The 23142-nt window shown below is 46.4% G+C and overlaps 2 protein-coding genes across 2 annotated transcripts in view; both read left to right on the plus strand.

The window, feature by feature from the left end:
• The window catches only part of LOC143336034 (exostosin-1a), a 147330-nt gene that overhangs the window by 23511 nt on the left and 100677 nt on the right, over positions 1-23142 (plus strand). The window lies entirely within an intron of this gene.
• On the plus strand, positions 16814-18461 carry LOC143336049 (E3 SUMO-protein ligase ZBED1-like). The gene is made up of 2 exons (XM_076755885.1): positions 16814-17233; positions 17489-18461. The coding sequence occupies exons 1-2, from the start codon at positions 16997-16999 to the stop codon at positions 18293-18295; spliced, it is 1044 nt and encodes a 347-aa protein (XP_076612000.1). The 5' UTR covers positions 16814-16996; the 3' UTR covers positions 18296-18461.

Genomic DNA, 23142 nt, shown 5'->3' on the forward strand with positions numbered 1-23142 from the left:
GCATGTGCTAACAGGTCACAGCAGCGTCCATTCAGAGCCAAACAGGTGGATTCATGAACTCCTGAGTCACACCTGACTTCAAATCATTGATCCTTTTGTGGAGCGGTTTGTCCTGAGACAGAGCATAAGAACAGTATGAGTGTGTCCTCAGAACAATGCTGTGCAGACAAACGTGAAGCTAAGCTCTTCACATAAAATAAATGACACACGTGCTAACCGGAGTAGCTCAGCCACGTTCTCCCACCTCACACTGCAGTTCAAACTGATGATGCCGTCTGTATGTTTGGAATTTACCATGACTGTAATGGTGCCCTGAAGGCATCAGTGTATGTTGTGAGACTTGGCGGTCCGTGAAGGGGGGGGGGGCTGCTGACTGGCTGCTGGTTCGTTGCTTAGATCAGTCAGACTCAGCATTGGTCAAAGGTTCGTGTCGAATCTGCCGTGAGACTGTTTTAGAGGACAGTAAAATGTGGGACATCTGCAGCACCGTCCTGTCCACAGACTGCCGTTTGACAAAAGACAGAGGACGCTCTGGTAAACAGGCTGAACGCTCACAGCGGCTGAGGACATTAACTGCCCTTTAATGGAAGTCCCACTCTGTAACTAACTCTTTAAATTGATGATTTCAGCAAGTGCAAACTGCAGCTAAGGTGCAAATGTAGCCTACGTGTGTGCGTGTGTGTGTGTGTGTGTGTGTGTGTGTGTGTGTGTGTGTGTGTGTGTGTGTGTGTGTGTGTTCCAGCTCTTCTGACAGCAGCATTTTTTTGCCTGAAGCTAAAGTCTGGAATGTTTTCTCTCCTCGCCATCTGAGCTGTTTGCCTCTGTGGACGACATTAGATGATAGCGTGGTTCTTAATGGGCCACCCAGATGGTCTATTTATATCCCAGTACTGTACCAGCACAGCTGTTTGCTTTAATTGGATTATAACTTTTTTAATCAGCTGATAAATATTCAGAGCTACAGATCAAATACAAAGTAACCTGTGGAAATTACTTTTTACTGTTGTTCATGAATCAGAGCAGCGTTTCTTCAGTATTAAGAAATGTCACACATGGCCGCTCTTTGCTCACGTTCATTCACATTTGAAGCAGCTTTCTTGTGTTTCTGCTTTTTTTGATTTTCTTGCCTTTGTGTTCATGCTGTTGTTGTTTATTGTTGGTACGAAAACAAAAAGGCGACATCGTGATGAGGAGTTAAGATGAGTAATCTGCAGGCTGTGATTGGCTTAGACACCAGTCAATCAAGCAAAGTCAGAGCAAAACTTTAGAAGCTAACTGACTGAACTGCGCAGCACGCTGTGCCTCCTGGCAGGAATTTATCTGACTTTGAATCTGACTTTGAATATTTGTCTTTTGCTCCTCAAACTATGAAGGTGAATGAAATTTCATCTGCGGAGGTCAAAGCAGTGATGATGAAGGCAGGAGATTTCAGCCATGCTAACAACTCTGTGAGGCTGTGCTAAGCTAAATGCTAACATTAGCATTACCAGTCTGTCACTGGTGTGGCGATACACGTCATTCTGGGAGTCAGCAGACCAGTTCAGGTGCTTCGGCCTGAGGTGTGTTTAGCCGGTCTAATGTTCACCGCCTTCGTTTCCATGTTACCTTCAGCTTATTGAGCACAAACAGAGCTGAGACTGATGGGAAGTCATTAGCTGTACAAGTATTCCATAAACAGGTGTGTTGGACAGATTTGGACCTGATGATGGGAGATGTCATCATTCATCCTGAGGGGGACGTGATCCAGCTCTCAGTCCATCCAGCAGCTGTTGAGACATTTCAGCCAGAACCACAAATATGAGCTTCACGGTGTCGTGAGAGGAAAAGTCCGTCAGCCATGAACGTCTGGAGGATGTTGAGCCGATTGAAAACTTTGACCCGATGAAGGCGCCGGATGAAAAGTGGCCAAGCTTCATCCTCCACGAACGTCTCAGTCAGATTTCACGACGATCCATAAAAGATCCGCTGAGACGTTTGTGTGGAACAAAGCGGTCGACAGACCTGCAAACATTTCCATCCCTGAAAAACCAACAGCGACGTTTCTCTGAAGAAATAAGGTCACATTTAATCCACTGACTGACTGTGATCAGCTGTGAGGACGTTCTCTCCTCTGAAGAGGAAATAAACCACTTCAAACACTGTTTTTGGGAGCGTGTCCTCAGATGATGTCCACAAAAGACGTCTCACAACTTATCGGTTAGTGTCAATCTGCTGGCAGCGCTTCACAGACTGCTGATATCTGTGTCCTACAGCACCTCACAGTCATGTCCCACAGCGGACTGCTGCACGTCCGAGTCAGGCGTAGAAATAAAGATTACAGATAATCAGCTGCAAGTTCGAATAAACTGCCCGACGCAGCAACCAGAAGCAAACTCTGAGCGGAAAAGAGAAAGTTTGAGAGCGAAGGAGAAGAGGTTGAAAGGTGAGGACTGGACAATGAGACATCCCTGTCTGGCTGTCTTCCTCTCAGCGTCTAACACCCCCTCCTCTGTCTTATTTTAGCCTCCCTCTATCCTGCAGGCTCTGCTTCTCTGTCTTTCCCCACGATGCCGACTGTCTCTGAAGTTCATTTATTCGTATTTCTTGTCTCTCGTCTCTGCGTTTGACTCGCTGTCTCCAGTCAGATACCTAACAGGCTTTCTAAGAGCTGCCTGAAAGCAAAAGCACCACTTTTATGTCCTGAGTGAGAGAAAGAGACAGAGATGAGAAGACAGACAAAAGCACAAGCCGATGCCTTCCGGGAGTTTCCCAACACTGTTCAGAGCGAGTGTCAGGAATATCTGTGGAGAGCAGCGTCTCGCAAGCAGCGCTGCGATGAAGAGCAGGTGAGTGCGCATACCGGATGATGCACGTCGGTTTCCTGTGCTGTGGAAGAGCAGCCTGCTGCTGAGAGGTGGATCCAATCTGTAGCTTTATCAGCTAACAGCAACACGTGAAAACAACAACAAAAGCACCAAAAATCACTTCCTGTCTCCTGTATCCCGTTTCTTAATTCAGGACTATCATGTGATTGATGTTTTAAAAGCCGCAGCAGCTCTTTGTTTTGCATATATTCATTTTCAGTGATGGAGCACAAGGGTTTGTATTTCCTGCTTGATTTGTGTGTAAGGCCCTAATGGACTCAGTGAGGTGTGTGTGTGTGTGTGTGTGTGTGTGTGTGTGTAAATCTATATGTAGCTGATTGAGAAAGGCCTCCGGTAGCTAATGGCTGAAATAATGATTGCTGCAAATGGAAGTGCCGAATGTGCTGTTGTGTAAGTGAAGGATAAAGACTGGAGCTGCTCCTGTTTGAGATACGACAGAAACGAGCCGCAGTCGATGTTTCATACATGAATGAGACACGTGTGTTACAGCTTGGAGGAGCTGGTGAAGGAGGAAATGGAGTGAACGGGTCTCTCTTCTCCTTCAGTTAACAGATCAATACTGAGCCTGTTTTCAGTATCAATATGCATGTCAATACGATCAATGGCAAAAAAATCAAACATTCAGGGACTGTAGATCCGCCTCATTAGTTTTCACACATTTTGTATTTATCACTAGAAATAATCTGAGCACATGCACGTGATGAAGGAAAGAGAGGACAAATCGTTCCACAGCCATGAAGCCAGAAGTTTGTCTAAATGATGCATCAGCTCCTCAATCAGCACAAATGGTTCTTCTCTGCATCACAACACACGAAACATCCACCAATAGACAAACACGGCTACAGGAAGACACAAAGTGACCACAAAGAGGAGGAAAACAACCTCAAAAAGACAGAAAATGATGAGACGGAGATTAAAAATGACCACAAAGAGACACAAAATGACTGAAAGGGGTGAAGAAAAGCCCAAGCAGACTGTTGGCGTCGTCCTCTGAAGCTGCTCCGCTCTTTGCCTCCCAGAGTCAGCTGTTCACTGACATTATTTCACATTGACCGTCTGAAGATATTCTTCTGTTCATTCACTGCTAAATAAACAATGTGAATATCATCACTGTGCAGTTTGTTATTGCCAAGACCCACGGCCCCCCACAGTCCCAGCCGGGTGATAAACTGTCCCCCATCAGCACATCTGAGCCCAGACGTGGCCAGCGTCCATGGACCTGCATCGACCCGCCGCATGCAACTGACCCCAGCCAATGGAAGGGCCTGTGTGTGAGTGTGTGTGTGTGTGTGTGTGTGTGTGTGTGTGTGTGTGTGTGTGTGTGTGTGTGTGAGAGTGTGTGGGTTTCTGTGTGTGGGAGGGTGTTGGCAGCTCGGCAGAGGCAGAATTTAGTCACCTCTGCCGCTGAGAGTATAAAGAAGCAGCCATGCAGCTAATAGCACACCAGTTAACTCCAGTGACGCTGTGGACGTCTCAGCTCGGTCACATGGTCCCTGTGAGGCCAGACGCTGACAGAAGGAGGTTATTCTGACTATTCTGAGCAGCAAGCAGCACAGAGACGGACTGAAAGCAGAAAATAAGAGAGCACAAGGAGAGAACATTTCTAAATGGACGTAAACAGCTTTTGGCCTTTTTTCTCCACTTGAGCTGAAGCAGAAACGCCAGCTGAAGCTTTTCATAAATCTGGACCTCCCAGAGTGAAGTGGCCTGTTTTCAGCATGAAAACAGCAAACTGACAGGATGAGAGTGCAGACACGTCGTCCAATATTCCTCTTTTTGAGGAGAAAAAGGAGGTCGTGCTCGACAAACCCTCCATTAGTTCATACAGCATATTGTTCATTATCTGTTAATTCTCTTGCACATTTTCTCCTCCTTGACGAGGAAGACGAGGATTCAAAGATATGGAAAAGGTCTCGGCTCTTGTAGCTTGTCGTTTCCACTGCAGCACCGGAATGAGACAGAACATGACACAGAGAGGCAGAGCGACTAAAAGGTAGAGGCATGTCATGAATATTACACCGTTACACGGAGAAATCCTTTCCTGGCCGCAGCAGAGGAGGAGGAGGAGGAGGAGGGGGAGGAGGAGGAGGAGGAGGAGGAGGAGGATGAAGACGAGCAGAGAGGACAGACTCTGGATCCACGCTGCCAGTTTAAAGTTTGGTCATTTAAATGAAACGTTAGCGTACGTCAGACACTTTGGATCAGAGAGCTGAGAGTCAGCGTGCGAACGTTAAGACTGATTTCAGATCAGCTGATCGTTCCTCCTCAAACATTTTCACACATTTCACTCTTCGATACTGCAGAAGAATGCAGAAACCGGCTCAGATGTGAGTGCAGACACGGCTGGAAAACGGCTCCAGTGGAAATGAGCTCACTGGTTTCCATTCAAGAAGACACATAAACATGTTTACCCATCAAATCTTACGTTCTGATGCGTCCTTGAATGCATCACATGATGTTCAGCAGGATAAAAAAGCTTTTTTATTAATGTTAGAGCAATATTTTATTTTTCCATGTCCAATATATCTTCTCTGTTTCAGGTATTTCTTTAGCTCTTTTATTTCATTTTTCCTCCTTGTTTTTCCATTTTTTCCTGTGCAGTGGTCAAACTTCCCTTTCCTCTGATCTGCTTTAATTAGCTTGATTGAAGTGAAGCACTGAGATGTTTTAATCGTTTCCTCTCATAAAACACTTCATCACTTTGAGACGTGCTGCATAAAGTTTATTATGTCGCACCATCAAATTCACTGAGAGGGATAACAACAAACACAACGTTCATTTATTAGACCAGAATCCATCCAACCGTCCAAATCCAGGATGGAACGACCTGAAGTCAAGACCTCCACTGCGGACGTCTTCAGACCGGCCCTGGAGGACGGTTACGTCCAATCAGACCACACAGTGACCGCACTGAACCAATGAACAGCAGAGAGACGGGCCCCACTTAGTATAATGAATATGTACGGCGTGGACGAGCCCGCAGGCCGATCCCCCGGCCCTGAAACTAATTGCTGATGTTGATTTTCGTTGTCTGGAGTGAGTTAACAGGAAATCGAAGTGACGAGGTGGCAGTTCGTTAAGAGATATCAATAGTGATCTCGTTTGCATGGTAACTAATGAGGCGAAGCTCCAGGCTCGTTGTTATTGGATAAGTGGAGGCTGACAGGAAGACATATTAGCCTACAGCCTCAGAGAAGAAGAAGAAGAGAAGAGAAGAGAAGAGAAGAGAAGAGAAGAGAAGAGGATAGAGGAGAAGAGAAGAGGATAGAGGAGAAGAGAAGAGGATAGAGGAGAAGAGAAGAGGATAGAGGAGAAGAGAGGAGAAGAGAAGAGAAGAGAGGAGAAGAGAAGAGAAGAGAAGAGAAGAGAAGAGAAGAGAAGAGAAGAGAAGAAACCAGAGCACAGAAATAAAGCAGGACAACAGATAACACAGCCTGACGCTGTGATTGGTCAGAATTCATGTCACATCCTCACATCTGCTTTTAGCTATGGTAGACTCAGGGCGCTAACGTTAGCTTCTCCTCACACCACCATCTTGGTGAAAAACATCTCAGTTTACATTCTGGTGTGTATGAGGAGGGAAATACAGCAGAAACTCTTCAGACAGCTTCTTCGCTCTTCAGGCCAAATCCTCTTCGACAGGGAGGAAAAGTTCTGTTGTGTCTTTTTTCTTTGCTGTCAAAACTTTAGTTTCTCCACCAGCCGTGCCAACTTCCTGCGAGGGCAGCTCACAAACAAGCCTCTCTGTCCTCCATCCACCCCGTGGAAGAACAAGTTTCACTTCTCAGCTTTCACTCCACACATACACGAACAGCGTTTTCATCACGTTTGATAAAACCAGGTTTAAAACAGCACGCTGGTCTAAACCCAGAGCAGCATCACAAAACACAGCTTCACCTCATTCCTCCTCCATTAACGACCGTATGTCAGGACGACGGCGCAGACAGAGAGCAGTCCTCAGGGGACGGACTCAGCCTGAAGATTGAAGGTGTGTTCAGTGGAAATCAGAAATAATCTCACTGATCACATGTTGACTGACGAGTTCTGTGACATTTTATCACCAGCGCTGATGATGAAGAGAGTTTATCAATTTATCAAATGTTGTTGAACTGAAACGATGTTTGTCTCGATCAAAACAGATTAGATTTTAAGAATTATCAGCGGAGCGTCGTCATCTTTCAGCAGCTTTCATCATCTTTGAACAAACTGCTTTTAATCATGGATCTGTCTCAGCTGACGTGACAGTAAAGGAGCAACAGAAGCACCAGCTGTTATGTTTGACCAAAAATTTAACCTTCGTTATGTTTTTTACTTTTGAATCTCACATCTTTATCGATATTTTACATTTGCTCTCTTTACTTTCTATCTCCACTGCTGCCCAACAGCTTCCTTCTGGATGAATAAAATTCCATCTTATTGGTTTTAGTGGGACAGAGAGGCTGCGTTTCCTAGCAACATGGCATTTAGTGTGTGTGTGTGTGCGTGCGTGCGTGCGTGTGTGCGTGTGTGTGCTGTGCAGTGTGTAGAAACTGCAGCTCTCTTTGCTTTGTGTGTGTTCGTGTCGTCCTGCTGTTACAGGGACAGTTATTAGTTGTTTTTAATTGTTGCTGGTCATTTGTGTGTAATTGTCTGATTTTTGTCTGCTTCGCTGGTTAACACCACACACACACACACACACACACACACACACACACAATAACTCCAGAATGTAATGAAGTCACATTTACTTACAGTACATTTTAATTGACTTTTCACTTTGATGTAATCAAGCTGAACAACAGAACTTTCACTTGACTGTAATATTCGTGTACTCTTTCCATCTCTGACTGTGAGTACTTTGAAGAGAATAGCAGGAAAATCTAAACCACTGCACTGAAGAACAGCCTCACCTAAAAAGGAGGACAGTGTTTTATTTTCCTGTCCTCTGTCATGGCATTGGGATGGGAGGGGAGTATTTCTGTGGGAGTGGGATGGGACAGGAGTGAAAATCAACCGTTCCCGTGTCACCCTCCATCGCACAGTGCTAAAATCACCACCTGTGACGACTTCTGGTCTGAGCATCCCTAACGCAGAGACCGCCCCCACCTCGTCCTCCCGGGCTTTACATCACGATGGGATCGGACAGGCGTGCACAGGGACGGCGGGGAACACGTCCTAATGTTGCGGAGATGTAACTGACAGCAGGACATCCCTGCTGCACCGAGGAATCCCTGGATGCAGCCAGGAGCACTTAGCCGCTGTTTTATTTGCATGGCCAGTGCTCATGGCACAACATTAACAGCCCTCCTGCTGAATTAGTGACCCAGGATCAGGACTGTCCTCAGCCAAACCAACCACATCCATTAAATATTTTCCTGCTTCATTTCACTTCAAACAAAGAAACGGTAAGACTGGATGAATTGAACACAGCTTCCATTTCCGCCTGTGAAAAAAGGGAAAAGAATAAAGAATAAATAAATAATAATTTTTTTCTAAACAGATGACTACAGATGACTATCTGGAATTTATTAGCTAGAAAACACACTGGGAGCACAGCATGAAGCCTTACATGGTTCAGCCAGGCATCTTCCAAAAAAGGAAATTTATTATATTTCTCTGCATAAATATTTCCAGTCATGAAATTTAAATTTGGGCCATCTTTCCTCATATTTAAGGTATCTGTATATATCTTTACATTGAGGCCTTTTACTAGATTCACGGCTTCAAACTGTGTCTGATATCACTGAAATCCCTGATTTGAGGTGACTGGACTGTAAATAAACCACTGAAGATTCATGTCGGTGCATTGAGAATTTCATTGGCTATTCAAAGTGTCAGTCATGTAGAAATTCGGCTGTGATTGGCTCGATCTTCACACAGAAGAAGAGAACAAGGAACTGATGTTCAACTCAGACTTTTCAGGTGCTCTGGTTGCTAGGATTCATTTAGCAGATCGTGATTGGTCAACAGATGTCATGTGAAACCTGAGACTCCGCAGTTACTGGACAGAAGAAGGCGCCAATTTGTATTTGCTTCCGGAAGTTGTGATGGAGAAAACGCCGAATATAAACAGGACATCGGCTGCTAATCTGAGAGGAGGAAACATGTTTCTGTGGATTATTTTCGTGTTTTGGACTAAATATTTTCACTGCCGTGGATCTTCTGGACCTTTGTGGATGTTTCAGGTCGTGTTTGTCGGAGGGTTATCGATCTGTGGATCAATGAGAGCCGTCAGCGGTGAGTTTCCTCCATGTAGCTTCAGTTTTTAAAACGCTTGTTTGTCTGCTGTTGGCGTTTATTGAGCCTGCTGTTTGAGTCTTGAAATGGTTTCTATCTGTCGATTTCTGAAAGTCTGAGCGTTTTTAACTGTGTTTAATATGAATATGAATATGAACCGAGCGTTGGCGTGGACTGACAAAAGAACAATAAGCGACGTCAAACCGTCCTGCGGCTCGCGGATGGACCGCTGGCTCCTCAGAAAGTCACAAAATAATGAACAACTGGACAAAACAAAAGACGTTCATATGAATATATAAATAAAAAAATAAAAAACTGATCCGTAGAATATTTATGGACGAAAACAGACTAATTCATAAATGAATGGACTTAGATATAAAGTAGTTGATTGAATAATGAACTGATGCACAAATCAGCAGACTGATATGTGGAATAAGAGTCAAAACACAAACTAATGGATAAGATAATTAAGTCATTCAGATGAATATACAACATTAATGGGCTGATGCTCAGATGAAGGACTAATACATGAAATAATGAAGCCAAATTCAAAAATAAAGAGCTCAATATGGACTTAAATGCAAAATAACAAACTGAAATACAAAATCAATGACTTTTATCAAAAATGAGTGAGCAGCATACAAAGAAATGGACAGAAAATAAAGAAATAAGAGCTAAGCTTGGTGTCGTGGTCGTTCTCATCCTCATTTCTACCTTTATTTTCAGCCATCCTGACATGCTTGTTCTTGTTTGCTGCACTGATGCCTGATCTATAAAGATCTCGGGATATTCTGAATAAGAGGACAGTGATCGTCCAGTTTTACGGAGATGTCGAGATGGTTGTGTGACTCTGAAGAGAAAGATGAGTTTTGGCTTGCAGATTAATCCGTTGTGGTCCAATCCCTGGCTCTTGTCGTCTGAGGGATTGAGGGTCTGGCCTTGTTGAGGTTGACTGTCTGTCGCTGGAATAAATCTCCACGCTGAAGAGCTGACAGATGGTGACAGTAACTGAGGCATTTTGGTTTGGAGTATATCCGAAGGGCAAAACATCCAGATAAAGCTGTTAGTGCCAAGAGCAATTTTATCTGAAACTGTAGTTGTCAGCAGCGTCTTTACAGCCGGGCTGTCTGAATGAGTGAAAGCCTGCAGCCGGCTCAGGGGAGGGAGCTGCTCCGGATACACGCTTCACAGTCTAAAGATGTCCTCCTCCACACCATACGTTACACACATTACAACACCAGCTATCCCCCTCATGGGCCTTAATCAGGGCCCTAACCCTCAGCCTCAAGTGACAACACCACATCCAGCACTTTGTACTTCCCCCAAACTTTCCTCAAATCCTGCTCAGCCTTCGTTTATGTTGAGGTTTGAGTGTCATCACACGCATTTTAAACTCCTGTGATGATGTAAGAAAATCTGACTTGATGAGGGACGTTACTGATGTCACTCCAGTGTGGATGAAGTGGTGCTTGTTAAGGCAGCTTCAGGCAGATGCTTTGAGCGGTGCTGGATTAGCCGCCGTGTCAGCTGACCTCGTGTAATTGGCGTCTCATGTTGGGCGGTCTGTTTAAGATGTCAAACTCGCCGCTCGCTCGCTGCGGCCGCTGCCAGTTCATTCACAGCCAGCGTCCATCTGCAGGCTCTGCTTCTTTATGGCTCCCTGTCGGGGCGTGCATTGATTTTCTCCTGCCTCCTCCCTCAGCGTTGTTCTTTCTCCTTCAGCACAAAGAAAAACACACATGACAAAACAGTCCAACAAACCATCAGGCCGAACGGACGAGACGCTGCCGGCTGTGTCAGAGCCTCGCAGAACGAACCATGTGACCTTTCCAAAACAACTCAGCTGAGTGTTTTTTAATGTGCTACTGCTGCCATGACAAAGGTGTGATTAGGTTCAGGTGAGGAAGAAACAAAAACACTGTCGATCGTGTTGATTTAACATGGTCACACCAGCGTTTAAAACAGCAGGATTGATATATTTCACTCTTGGCGTTGCAGTAATCAGAGGGTTTGCCTGCTCAGCTTGAGAGAGAGTCTGCTGATTAAACTGGCAGCACTGACGTACAGCCGGCCCTCTTAACAGCCCACTTTTTAACTCATCTGAGTGAACAGCTGCCGTGCTCTTTCCTCTGGATTCACTTTCTGCAGGTGGAATTTAGTCCAGTGCCGACATCACCACCCGGTCAGGTGGTTGAGTCTGTCATTGAAAGGCAAAGAGCTCCTTTATTAGGCCTGTTGATCTGATTATTTCATGACAAACTGTGTGTGTGAACACAAACTGTGCAGCATGTGTCTGTATGACTGCAGCCTAACAGGATGATGACGACCCCCCCCCCCGACCCCTGTAAATGCAGCACTTGGTGAGACTGATGCTGACGTTTTTCTTTAACAACACTGAGCTGCTCTCCCTCTCGCTCTCTCCGTCCTCCCCCCTGTTGCTCGCTCCCCCCCTCTGATGAGAGGTGACGGGCACAGACACAGTCTGGATAGATAGGAGGAGACATGCTGGAGATGGCAGAGCTGTGATGTGAGCCTATTACAGCGGCGGCAGCAGCAGTACGGGCAGTGCTGTCAGTCCACCATCCCTCTGCACCTCCTCCTGGCCTCCCTTCATCCACCTCTAGCGCTCTCCATCCTCCTCTCGCCTCCCTCTCCCTCCTCCTCCTCCCTCCATCGTCCCTGTGTGCTGTCTGCATGTACCCGCTGGATCTGCTGTGAGTTGTTGTCTGTACCGCTGAGCACACATCGCTTGTTCCTCAGCCGGCGAGCAGTTTTCTTCTGTTTCTGACTTCCTGATGATGAAGCGTTTTTGTCGGTTTCATTGTCCAGTGGTGACTTCAGGGAGGTGTTGGTGTGGTGGCTGGAGGTTTGACAGTGAAGGCTCCTTTGGGATGCTCAAAGAACAAGATGTGGCATCTTCGCTTGCTCGTCTTCACTCACCTCCTGATAATGAACCCTGCTTTGAATGAACAAAGTAAATTAATTTCAAAAACGTGTATTTGAGTCAGTTTGCCTTCACACGAGATGCCGGGTGTAACTTTGATCCTTTTACTGTGAGAGTGTGTTTTATCAGGAGAAAGCACGGGTGACAATTTAAGCAGTTTCCTGGACAAACGGACCCCTTTCCACCAGGTACCAACATGTAATCTGTATCTGGACGTGTTATCTAGATAACAACACCAGCAGGCTTTTGCATTCACAGCTGGTATTAATAAGCTCTCTTGATCCTGATTCTCCCTGCATTGTGATCAGATCTCAATATGTAAATGAGTTAGGCAGAGCTGATGGACTTTAAGAGAAGAAAAGCAATGTTTCAGACGGGCGGCGTGTGAGGAGACCTTTTCATGATTTCTGTCTTGAAAATGTACCAACAGCAGCTCCAGATGTGGTCCACATGTTGATGCATTTACACCTGCATTGACACGTGATCACCTGATCAATGCCCCAGTGCACCACAGTCCTTGATGAATCTGGCACAGTGGCTTTAAGTGCTCAGGCTCTTTTTCTGTTTTTAACAAACCAAACTGATGAACGTAACCTCAGCCTCAGCTCATCGGTGACCCGTCCTCGCCTCCCTCCTCCTCTTTTTCCTGCTGTATTTGATCATACTGCCAGTCGTGGTGCAGGGATTCCAGGGCGTGGAGGGTATTTGCTTGCACTTTGTTGTGCTCTAAATATTTTTATGCATTGCTTGTACTGCCACAGTGCGTTGTGCTCAGATAATGATGAATGATCACAAAGAATTCTGGGCAAAATGGGCTCCTGGAGTTTACATCATTGTTGACTCTCTCTGTCTGTGCTGGAAGGGTCTATTTTAGGAAGTTCACCTGAGTTATCATCACAGTAATGGAAGAGCACTTCAGACAGCAGCAGGGTTTCTCCTGAGGAGAGCAGCTAAAGGGAAATCTGAGAGTCAGGGCACAAAGGGCTCATGACTCATGAAACAGGGCCAGTGCTTAAATTAGCAAATGCTCTTTGTCAACCGGCTGCTGAGCTTTGTTATTCTGCAAAGCGCTCATTTATTTATATGTGTTGGAGACGATGATCTGAAATTAACTGAGCTTTTCACAGCATCGGTGTGGTCACCAGAGGCAGGTCAGTCAGCCAGTCAGTCGGTCAGTCAGTCAGTCAGTCGGTCAGTCAGTCAGTTGGTCAGTCAGCCAGTCAGTCAGCCAGTCAGTCAGTCAGTCAGCCAGTCAGTCAGCCAGTCAGTCGGTCAGTCAGTCAGTCAGTCAGTCAGCCAGTCAGTCGGTCAGTCAGTCAGTCAGTCGGTCAGTCAGTCAGTTGGTCAGTCAGCCAGTCAGTCAGCCAGTCAGTCAGTCAGCCACTCAGTCAGTCAGCCAGTCAGTCAGTCAGTCAGTCAGTCAGCCAGTCAGTCAGCCAGTCAGCCAGTCAGCCAGTCAGTCAGCCGGTCGGTCGGTCGGTCGGTCAGCCAGTCAGTCGGTCCGTCGGTCGGTCGGTCGGTCGGTCGGTCGGTCGGTCGGTCAGTCGGTCAGTCAGTCAGTCAGCCAGTCAGTCAGTCAGTCGGTCGGTCGGTCAGTCGGTCAGTCAGCCAGTCAGTCAGTCAGTCGGCCGGTCGGTCGGTCGGTCGGTCAGTCAGTCGGCCGGTCGGTCGGTCGGTTGGTCAGTCAGTCGGTCGGTCAGTCAGTCGGTCGGTCGGTCAGTCGGTCAGTCAGTCAGTTGGTCGGTCAGTCGGTCGGTCGGTCAGTCAGTCAGTCGGTCGGTCGGTCAGTCAGTCAGTCAGTTGGTCGGTCAGTCAGTCAGTCGGTCGGTCGGTCGGTCGGTCAGTCAGTCAGTTGGTCGGTCGGTCAGTCGGTCAGTCAGTCAGTCGGTCGGTCAGTCGGTCAGTCAGTCAGTTGGTCGGTCAGTCAGTCAGTCGGTCGGTCGGTCGGTCGGTCAGTCAGTCAGTCGGTCGGTCGGTCAGTCGGTCAGTCAGTCAGTCAGTCGGTCGGTCGGTCAGTCGGTCAGTCAGTCAGTTGGTCGGTCAGTCGGTCGGTCGGTCAGTCGGTCAGTCAGTCAGTCGGTCGGTCGGTCAGTCGGTCAGTCAGCCAGTCAGTCAGTCAGTCGGCCGGTCGGTCGGTCGGTCGGTCAGTCAGTCGGTCAGTCAGTCAGTTGGTCGGTCAGTCGGTCGGTCGGTCAGTCGGTCAGTCAGTCAGTTGGTCGGTCAGTCAGTCGGTCAGTCAGGATGAGATCAGTCATTTCTCCTCAGTGGGGGGATGTTTGCATTTCTCACCACAGAACTGAGAATATGAGGCGTGTTGACACTGGAGTCATGAATATTATTCATCATTCACACATCCGACAGAATCATGTTCACGACAGACTGTTTTTTAAATTTAGCTGTAAGATAACAACATTATTAACTCAGTGAACTTACGTGTGTCAGAGGTCGAGGCTGTCGTCTCAAAACGAAAGTGTTGATCAGCTGTTTCTGCTCCTTCTGACACTCTCAGTTACTCTTTAGTGTCTGTGCACGCTGGAAGCACTGACAGGCTCTGCAAACCATCAGTTTGTTATCTAAAGATAACGAGATCATCGAGCCGAAGATAAGAAGACGGCTCTGTGCTGCCATGACCGACATGCATGGTTAGGAATCACCAAAAAACTCCTGATTGAATAATCCCCCCACCCTCACAAATCAGAGGAGTGAGCAGATCGGGAGCTCTGTTTATCGCATTATGATCGCTTCCCTCTGACCTTTTAAGGATTAAGCCGTTTATGAGACGAATGTGATAAAGGCTTAATTATTCAAGTGCATGCAGACATACTCAGTGAGAACATTTGGACACAAAGACAGATTTTAAAGGATCCCAGCACTGAAGTGTGGAGCCTGCGGACCACACAGCGGACAACACGCGGAGGCTTCGTTATGTTTACCCCCAGAAACAGCTTTATTTAGGATTATGCATCGTGTAAGAAAGGTGAAAAACTAGACGCTGGACAAAACAGGGCCTTCACATGAGGCCAGGGTCAGCCCAGTGTCTGAGTCATTACCACAGCCGAGCAGAGAGCAGTGTGACCTTCATGCAGCACGGTGGACGGTGTGGGTGTGGAGGTCGGCCAGCACACTAATACAGGAGACCGGACTTTCTGCCTCACCTGCAATTAACATTCTTCTTCTTCTTAACCGTGACTGTGTGTGAACGTAGCTTTATCTGCCACAGCCACTGTCCTTCCCTGACCTGGTGAGGTACCACGCACACAGGAGGTATTCCCACCGAGCACGGTCCCTTACACCTGGAGAGAGTGCTTTCATCACTGAGGCCCCACGATGCTTCGTTTCTCACAGTCCGCTGTGACACACTTCACCTTGCAGCTCCTGTGATTTGGATATTGCACGTGTCTGTATTGTTTCCATAAGATTTCAGTGAATTTTTCAGGCTGAATCTTTTCTCCTGGGCAGATCCCACTTTGACCAGTCGGTAGGCCTGGGCGATAAACCGAAAATTTACCGTTACCGAAATTTACTACGATAACCGACGTCATTTTGCCCATGTCGGTAAATTCGGTGTTTTAATATAAAAGAAAATAAAAGTCTTTTTTGTCTGTTTTGACTGTGTGCTGGTAGGCTATGTTCATTCCCCTTTAAGACAGTGTATAGCGTGTGTAGTCACGTGACTCCACCCATCCAGTCTGAACAAGAAGGGAAACCGACGATGAGGAAATGGCTGATGGTTCAAATGAAGAAGCGGCTGATACAGCCGTAGACGAAGTAACGTTAGTCGAAGTTGATCCTGTTGTGCTTGTTCCGAAAAGAAATTCGACATCTGTCGTTTGGAAATATTTTGGGTTCCACAAAGATGATGTTGAGCAAAAGAACACGAAATGCAAAGTGTGTCTGAAAACCGTCGTAACCACCCAAAGCAACACGTCCAACCTATTCCACCACCTACAGCACAACCATGCTGTGGAGTTCGAAGATGTGCTCAAAGCTCAAAGCGAGAAGCAAGGTTCGAGAAGTGCCACCCCCAGACAGCAGCCCATAACGGAGGCATTTGCAGGGGCGACACCATACGAGAGAATGTCTAAGAGGTGGATAGAAATAACCAACGCGATAGCCTACCACATAGCTAAAGACATGGCTCCCGTAGCTACAGTGGAGCGCACGGGGTTTAAACGCCTCATGAAAGTAGCCGACAAGAGGTACACCATACCATCGCGAAAATATTTTTCGCAAACCGTGCTTCCCAATATGTACAACACTGAGAGGGAGAAGGTCGCTGCCGAGCTTAGATATGTCAAGCATTTTGCAGCCACATCCGACCTGTGGTCAAGTCGCACCATTGAGCCCTATATGAGCCTGACTGTGCATTATATAGACGACAAGTGGCAACTGCGCACCAGAGTGCTCGAGACAGCATATTTTCCTGATGATCACACGGGAGAGATGATCGCACAGGGCCTGAGACTGATGCTCTCTGCGTGGGACCTCAAAGAAGAGAACCTCGTCGCCATCACAACTGACAACGGTGCCAACGTTGTGAGAGCTGCAGAGCTCAACCAGTGGATGCGGGAGCAGTGCTTTGGACACAGACTGCACCTGGCAATCGGTAAGTGTGCACATCTAATGGGGATATGTTTTGGTGGTGACTCGACTGACTGTTAATATAAACTATTAAATAGCCTACTGTGTTATTGGTACATAAGAGCTACAACTGTGTGTGTGTGCTTGTGTCAGTGACTATGACTGTACAATGTAGGGAAAATATTAAATGATGTCTTATCAGCATAAAGTATAATTCAACAGTGTATAGGTATAAAATGACAGTTAAATGGCTACAGCTGTTTTTCTGTGTGTGCTATATTCTGTGTGTGTGTGTCATTGTACAATGTAGGCACATTAAAATATTAAATGATGTTTTATCGGCACATAAGAGCTACAGCAGTATAGCTTTAACGTATGTGTGTGCGCGTACATGTCTGTTTCAGAAAATGCTCTGAAAAATCAACCCGCTGTGGATCGGGCCACGAAGGTCTGCAAAAAGATCGTCAGCTCCTTTTCCTACAGCTGGAAGAAGAAGAAGACGCTACGCAAGGCACAGAAAGAGTTGAACCTGCCACAACACAAGCTCAAAACGTCATGCCCCACCAGATGGGGATCAGTGCAACTGATGACTGCTAGGCTTCTTGAGCAAAAGAAAGCCATCACACAGGTAGGCTATGATCCTTGGTACTTTATTTTATTGTGTGTCTTACTGGCTGGGCTCAGGTACTGATTTTAGTCTTTACTGTAATTGCTCTGATTGTCATTTAAAGGGGAAGTTCAGTTTTTTTCAACCTGGACTCTATTTTCCCACCACTCTTTTAGATAAAAGAAGATGAGAAAATAGAGTCAGGGTTGAAAAAAACTGAACTTCCTCTTCAAGTTGAAAAGCGCTATATAAATGTAATTATTATTATTATTACAGGTCCTCTCTGATGACAGAGCATCAAGGCATCTTGTTCCAAAATGGTCTGACCTGGATGTGTTGGAGGCCGTCAGCAAAGCTCTCGCTCCTCTGATGGAATTCACAGACGCCCTGTCCGGCGAAGAATATGTGACAATTTCATCCGTGAAGCCTGTTCTACACATCCTCCATTCACGAGTGCTGGCTGAGGAAGAAGATGATGTAGAGCTGACCAAAGCCATCAAATCTGACATCCTTGCATACCTTGATGAGAAGTTCTCAGATCCCACCACTGAAGAGCTTTTGGACACAGCCAGTTTTGTTGATCCCAGATTCAAAGGATCATACATTTCTGCAGACCGTGTCCCCGCCATTCAGGAGAAAATCAAAACAGAGATGGAGTCAGCAGCTGCAGACCACACAGGACGTACCGGAGGGAGCACCGCGACCGAGCCTCAGCCTTCTGCATCTTCATCAGAAGCAAAGAAGCCAAAGAGATCATTGGGAAGCCTTTTCAAAGGAAGCGAGGCAGCCCCTTCAACTGCACCCACTGTGTCACGTCAGCAAGCAGTAGAAGCAGAGCTGAGCAGCTACTTGGTGTCCCCTGTGCAGGATAGTGAGGGAAATCCACTAGATTGGTGGAGAGAGCATCATGCACACTTTCCCACTCTGAGCAAAGTGGCAAAAAAGTACCTTTGTGTACCAGCCACTAGCTCCCCATCCGAGCGGGTTTTTAGCTCTGGAGGAAACATTGTAACATGCCTCAGATCCTGCCTGAAACCAGAAATGGTGAACATGCTAGTGTTTCTTAGTAGGAACCTGGAGTAAACACTATTGCGTAGAGTAGAGTGATTACATGTAACAGCAGCCATGAGTCAGATTCACATCTACAGATAGTTGAGAAAACAGGATACCCAGTCTGCTGCTCCTTTTTGAAGTGCACTGTTTATGCCCCTCTTGCTTTTCATCATCAGTGTTACATTGACATGTTTGCACATGGGCCATGGCACTATTTAAAATGTTTGTTAAAAAGATGTAAAACATTGTCTACCTTTCACATGGCAGTGTTTATTTGCAATTGTTTATTAGTGTTGCATTGACATTTTTTTATTTTATTTATCATTTTGTTTACAAGCCACACTACCTCCTTTGCACATGGCATTATTTATATTATTTGTTTACAAGAGACACTACCTCCACAAAGACATTACCGCCTTTACACAAATATAGGCCTTTGCACATGGCATTACCTTTGCACAGGCCATTTGCACAAAAAAGCTTACAAGAGAGGTAACCTTTTTCTCCTGTTTTATGTTACATTGTTCAAGTCATGCAAGCTATTTTGAATGTTTATACTTGAATGGTTACAAGGGATTTTTATACTTTTATATTTCATTGAAAGTAATGTGTGCCAGTTGGTCAATAAATCAACGAAAAGCAGTTAATTTGAATTTCCTGCAATTATTTTCAGAGTTATACAGTGGTCCGCGGGGGGATTTATCGCGCATTTATCGTTATCGAGGTAAAACTGCCCAATTTATCGTGATATTGATTTGAGGTCATATCGCCCAGCCCTACCAGTCGGCGATCCGAACTTGCCTCCAGTCCACAGTGAGGGATGAAGAATCCCACCCCATGTGTCTGATGTCCCAGAAATGATTGAAATGCCTTGTTTTCAGCTCTTTCAGTGCTTCCAATCCTGTGACATTTCCAGTCTGAGCTCACAGAAGAGCAGAATGAGAGCGAAGCCGCTAACTGACTGAACTGAACTCATTCAAAGTGCTTAATTGCTTCCAAATGTGATTTGCTGGTTTGTTGGTGTTTGCACATTTGTGCGTGCGCCTACCTGTTCTTTGAATGAATGTGGCTGGAACAGGGTATATTTCTCCGTCTCCACTGAAAACACACTGATTAATGAGCAGACGCCGCAGTCCTGCAGGGCCATAATTCATATTAATTCATAATTCATATTTCACAGAGGGGATTTTGTGGGGCTTTGTGAGTGCGTATCAGGCCGATGCTCGCTCTTTGCTGATGTTTACTGTTCATGGTTGATTGTCGAGCTGTAAATGCTGCGTGTGTGTGTGTGTGTGTGTGTGTGTGTGTGTGTGTGTGTGTGTGTGTGTGTGTGTGTGTGTGTGTGTGTGTGTGTGTGTGTGTGTGTGGATGTGTGGATGCTGTTAGAGCGAAGCTGCCAGCTGCTGGCTCTCCTCTTCCTCATCCTGTTCACACTGCCAACCAAAAACTTCAAGCAGCTATCCAACGTGGGCTTAACGAGCATGGACAGTGTTTTTCCTCATTGAGAGTGAACGTTTTCACTCCCCTGCCTATTCTTCCTCCCTGACAGCCCTATTTATTGGCCTCAACAGCTGAGAGAAGGATTATGGAGGGATATAAATGAGAAGAAGCACACAGAGAGTCCTGCTGGGACTTGAACCCAGGAAAAGAGAGAGTATAAGCTCTTCCAGGAGGGGGATCGCCTTTGTTTCTGGGCTACATGTGACTCTGCTCTGCACGCTGGATGCAGAGTTTCAACAGAAAATATTCCAGCCAGGGTAATGCTTCAGCTGCAGTCACTGCCTTGTGGACACACCAGAGAGCAGCCTGTGCTGCTCATTATGCTGACTCTGGTTCAGCCTCTGGGCTCTTTACGCCGCTGTGAGCGAAAGGCATGATGGCGTTTGGATAAATGTTTAGCTCATGATTCACTGGATTGATAACTGGAGTCGCATGGACCGTTTGCCTCCTCAGCAATTTGTCAGCTGTTTGATTATTTTCTTTGTAATATGATGGACTTGCCAATTAAACTAATGGAAACGCTGCAGTAAATTTAATGAACACTGAGGGGAAGGCAGAGACGGCAGGGAAGGAAAAACTGAGGCAGGGAAACTGTTTCTGCTTCTTTCTTTGAGAGACGCCAGCCATGACTTTAGATTTTAACTTCATTAATTGCAGGTAAACCAATCAGTCTGATTTGGCTGCAACACTGATGGATAGGCAAAATCTGACAGAACGCAGTACTACATCTACAACCATGTACTCCAAATATATAGTATACTGAAGATGGTGCTGCTGTATATTGATCATCATACTCTGTAGTGTGAAGTCAAGAAGGCACATTAAGTACATTTAAGTACATTTGTTTTTCTACTTAAGTACAAGTTTGAGTCTCTTACTTTAACTTCATTTTACTGCTCCTGTGTACTTCTACTCTATTCCAGAGGCAAATATTGTACTCTTTACTCTTTAGTACACTTATTTAAGTTACTTTTCAGATTGAGACCAATGATACAAATATAGTAAACAAAAACATTATGATGTGTAATTGTTGGTTAATATGAGAGATTTTATTTTATTGATAGACGTTATTCTGAAATGTGCTTCTGCTAAATTAGTCAGCTTTTACCTGAAGTACTTTAAGTAATACTTGTAACGGGTATGTTTGAGACCCAGTCTTAGAGTCTTAGACGAGGAAGGTTTGATGCTCCGTCCAGAGCGAACGACAGCTTCAGGAAATGTTTGGCAAGCCAAACACTTTGCTTCCAACCGGTAACAGATCCAGGAAGGGCTCAGGCTCAGGGTCAGGGTCAGGGTCAGGCTCAGGCTCAGGCTCAGGCTCAGGGTCAGGCTCAGGCTCAGGCTCAGGCTCAGGCTCAGGCTCAGGCTCAGGCTCAGGGTCAGGCTCAGGCTCAGGGTCAGGCTCAGGGTCAGGCTCAGGGTCAGGGTCAGGGTCAGGCTCAGGGTCAGGGTCAGGCTCAGGGTCAGGCTCAGGCTCAGGGTCAGGGTCAGGCTCAGGCTCAGGGTCAGGCTCAGGGTCAGGCTCAGGCTCAGGCTCAGGCTCAGGGTCAGGGTCAGGGTCAGGCTCAGGGTCAGGCTCAGGGTCAGGGTCAGGGTCAGGCTCAGGCTCAGGCTCAGGCTCAGGCTCAGGGTCAGGCTCAGGCTCAGGCTCAGAGAGACGATTGCAGCAGGTAAATGTTGGCTTCGTTTTGATGTATTAATATATGTTTCATACAGATTATTTGATATGCTGCTGGGCAGCTTGTGACTCTCTCTGGGATCAATACAGCCTGATTGATATCATGACGTCATCACTGGGTCTGCTCATTGATTACGTCTTGTATTATTAATCTAAATTTGCCGAGAACTGAAATAAATGATCAAATAAATGGAGTGAATAGTATGAAATATTGTGGAGTATCAGAATATGGAAATACTCAAGTAAAGTACAAATACCTCAGAGTTGTACCTGCTACATGTTCTGTGCTGGCTGATGTTTGCTGTCGTGTTGCTGCCGTCTGTCCTGTTTGTGTTGGTGTTCAGTGGAAATGAACTTCTCGTAGTGACGGAGCTTGTTTCTTGTTTGCTGGTTAATTTCCGCGTACACCTCGATGCCTCCATGCTGTGATTTGGTGGTAAAGTGGACGGTGGTGTTTGAGGGTGAGTGCTGGGCCTGAGCTGCTTCTGCATTCTGTGTGTCTCCTGGTTGTTGTGGTGGTTTTGGTGGCACGAGTCCAAATGCAGCCCAACAAAAGGAAAAAGAAAATCATGGTGCAATTTGAAATATGTCTGAAACACGCTGTGTGTAGCAGGGAGCTCCACGGCCTTCAGGTGCTCTTAACATGTTGGAATGTGTGCGTCCCGTCCTGCTGCTGCCGTGAACGGCTGCGTTGAGGTTTTTCCACCTCAGCTCACCGCGCGTGCTCGGAAATGAATCGTTGAGGGAAAAGAAAGGAGGTTGTTGTTGTCACAGAGATTCTGCTGAGGCAGACTCGCCGTGTGTTTATGGGGACACGGGGACCTCAGCCAGGCCTCATCCGTGGACTTTCCCACCGCTCTGCTTGTGATAAATACACAGAAAGAGAAAGTGGATAAATTCCTGTCCGCCACTGTGTTTGCGATGGCGTGGCTGCCTGCGTGTGCTGCAGGCCGCGGTGTGGATGTTCACCTCCATCAAACCTGTGCTTTTCGCACCTCGGTCCTTTTAGCACAACGCGATCAAAGAGGAAACAATAACAGACTGTGAAAGGTGCTGTGAGACGGTGGACGGTGTCCCTGACCGCAGTCAGGAGTGTGTGATTCATTGACTAACCTGCCTGAACTCTGAGCATTAATCAGGAAGTAGATCACATCAGGAGGAACAAATAATTAAAGCAGGTGTCCTCTGGACCTCACTGTCCTCGCTCTGCTGTTTCTTTATGTCCACATGTCCACACTCACAGATTGGATGACAGCGCGTTCTAATTTCAGTCATGCAACAAGTGTTCACACAGTTTCTAATGGTGTTCACATTTTGAATGTCCCTGCTTCACCTCCAGCAGGCGTGTGAGAACAGAGGATTACACTGTTTTATAGCAGCTGAGCTCCATCTCAGCTGTGAACTAACCTGGTTTAAGAAAAAGTAAAGTTCCTGGAAAAATGTGAAGATTTTTCAAGCTGCAGAAACTTTGAAGCCAAACAAGCAGACAGATGTCGTCAGCCCTTCTCTTTCTCCAGCCTGCAGCAATCAGTGAGCAGCTGATTGACGACTGGAGGTCTTTAAAGTTTGGCTGATCTGCTGAGAAACCTGACGTGTGGAGATGCTTCAGGAAAAACACGGCGGAGCAGAGGTGACTGTGACGCCGCTGAGATCCAGGCACAGCATATGAAATCAGAAAGATGTCGGCGCGTGACGTCTC

Source organism: Chaetodon auriga, chromosome 18 (assembly GCF_051107435.1).
Source record: "Chaetodon auriga isolate fChaAug3 chromosome 18, fChaAug3.hap1, whole genome shotgun sequence".
Taxonomy (NCBI): Eukaryota; Metazoa; Chordata; class Actinopteri; order Chaetodontiformes; family Chaetodontidae; genus Chaetodon; species Chaetodon auriga.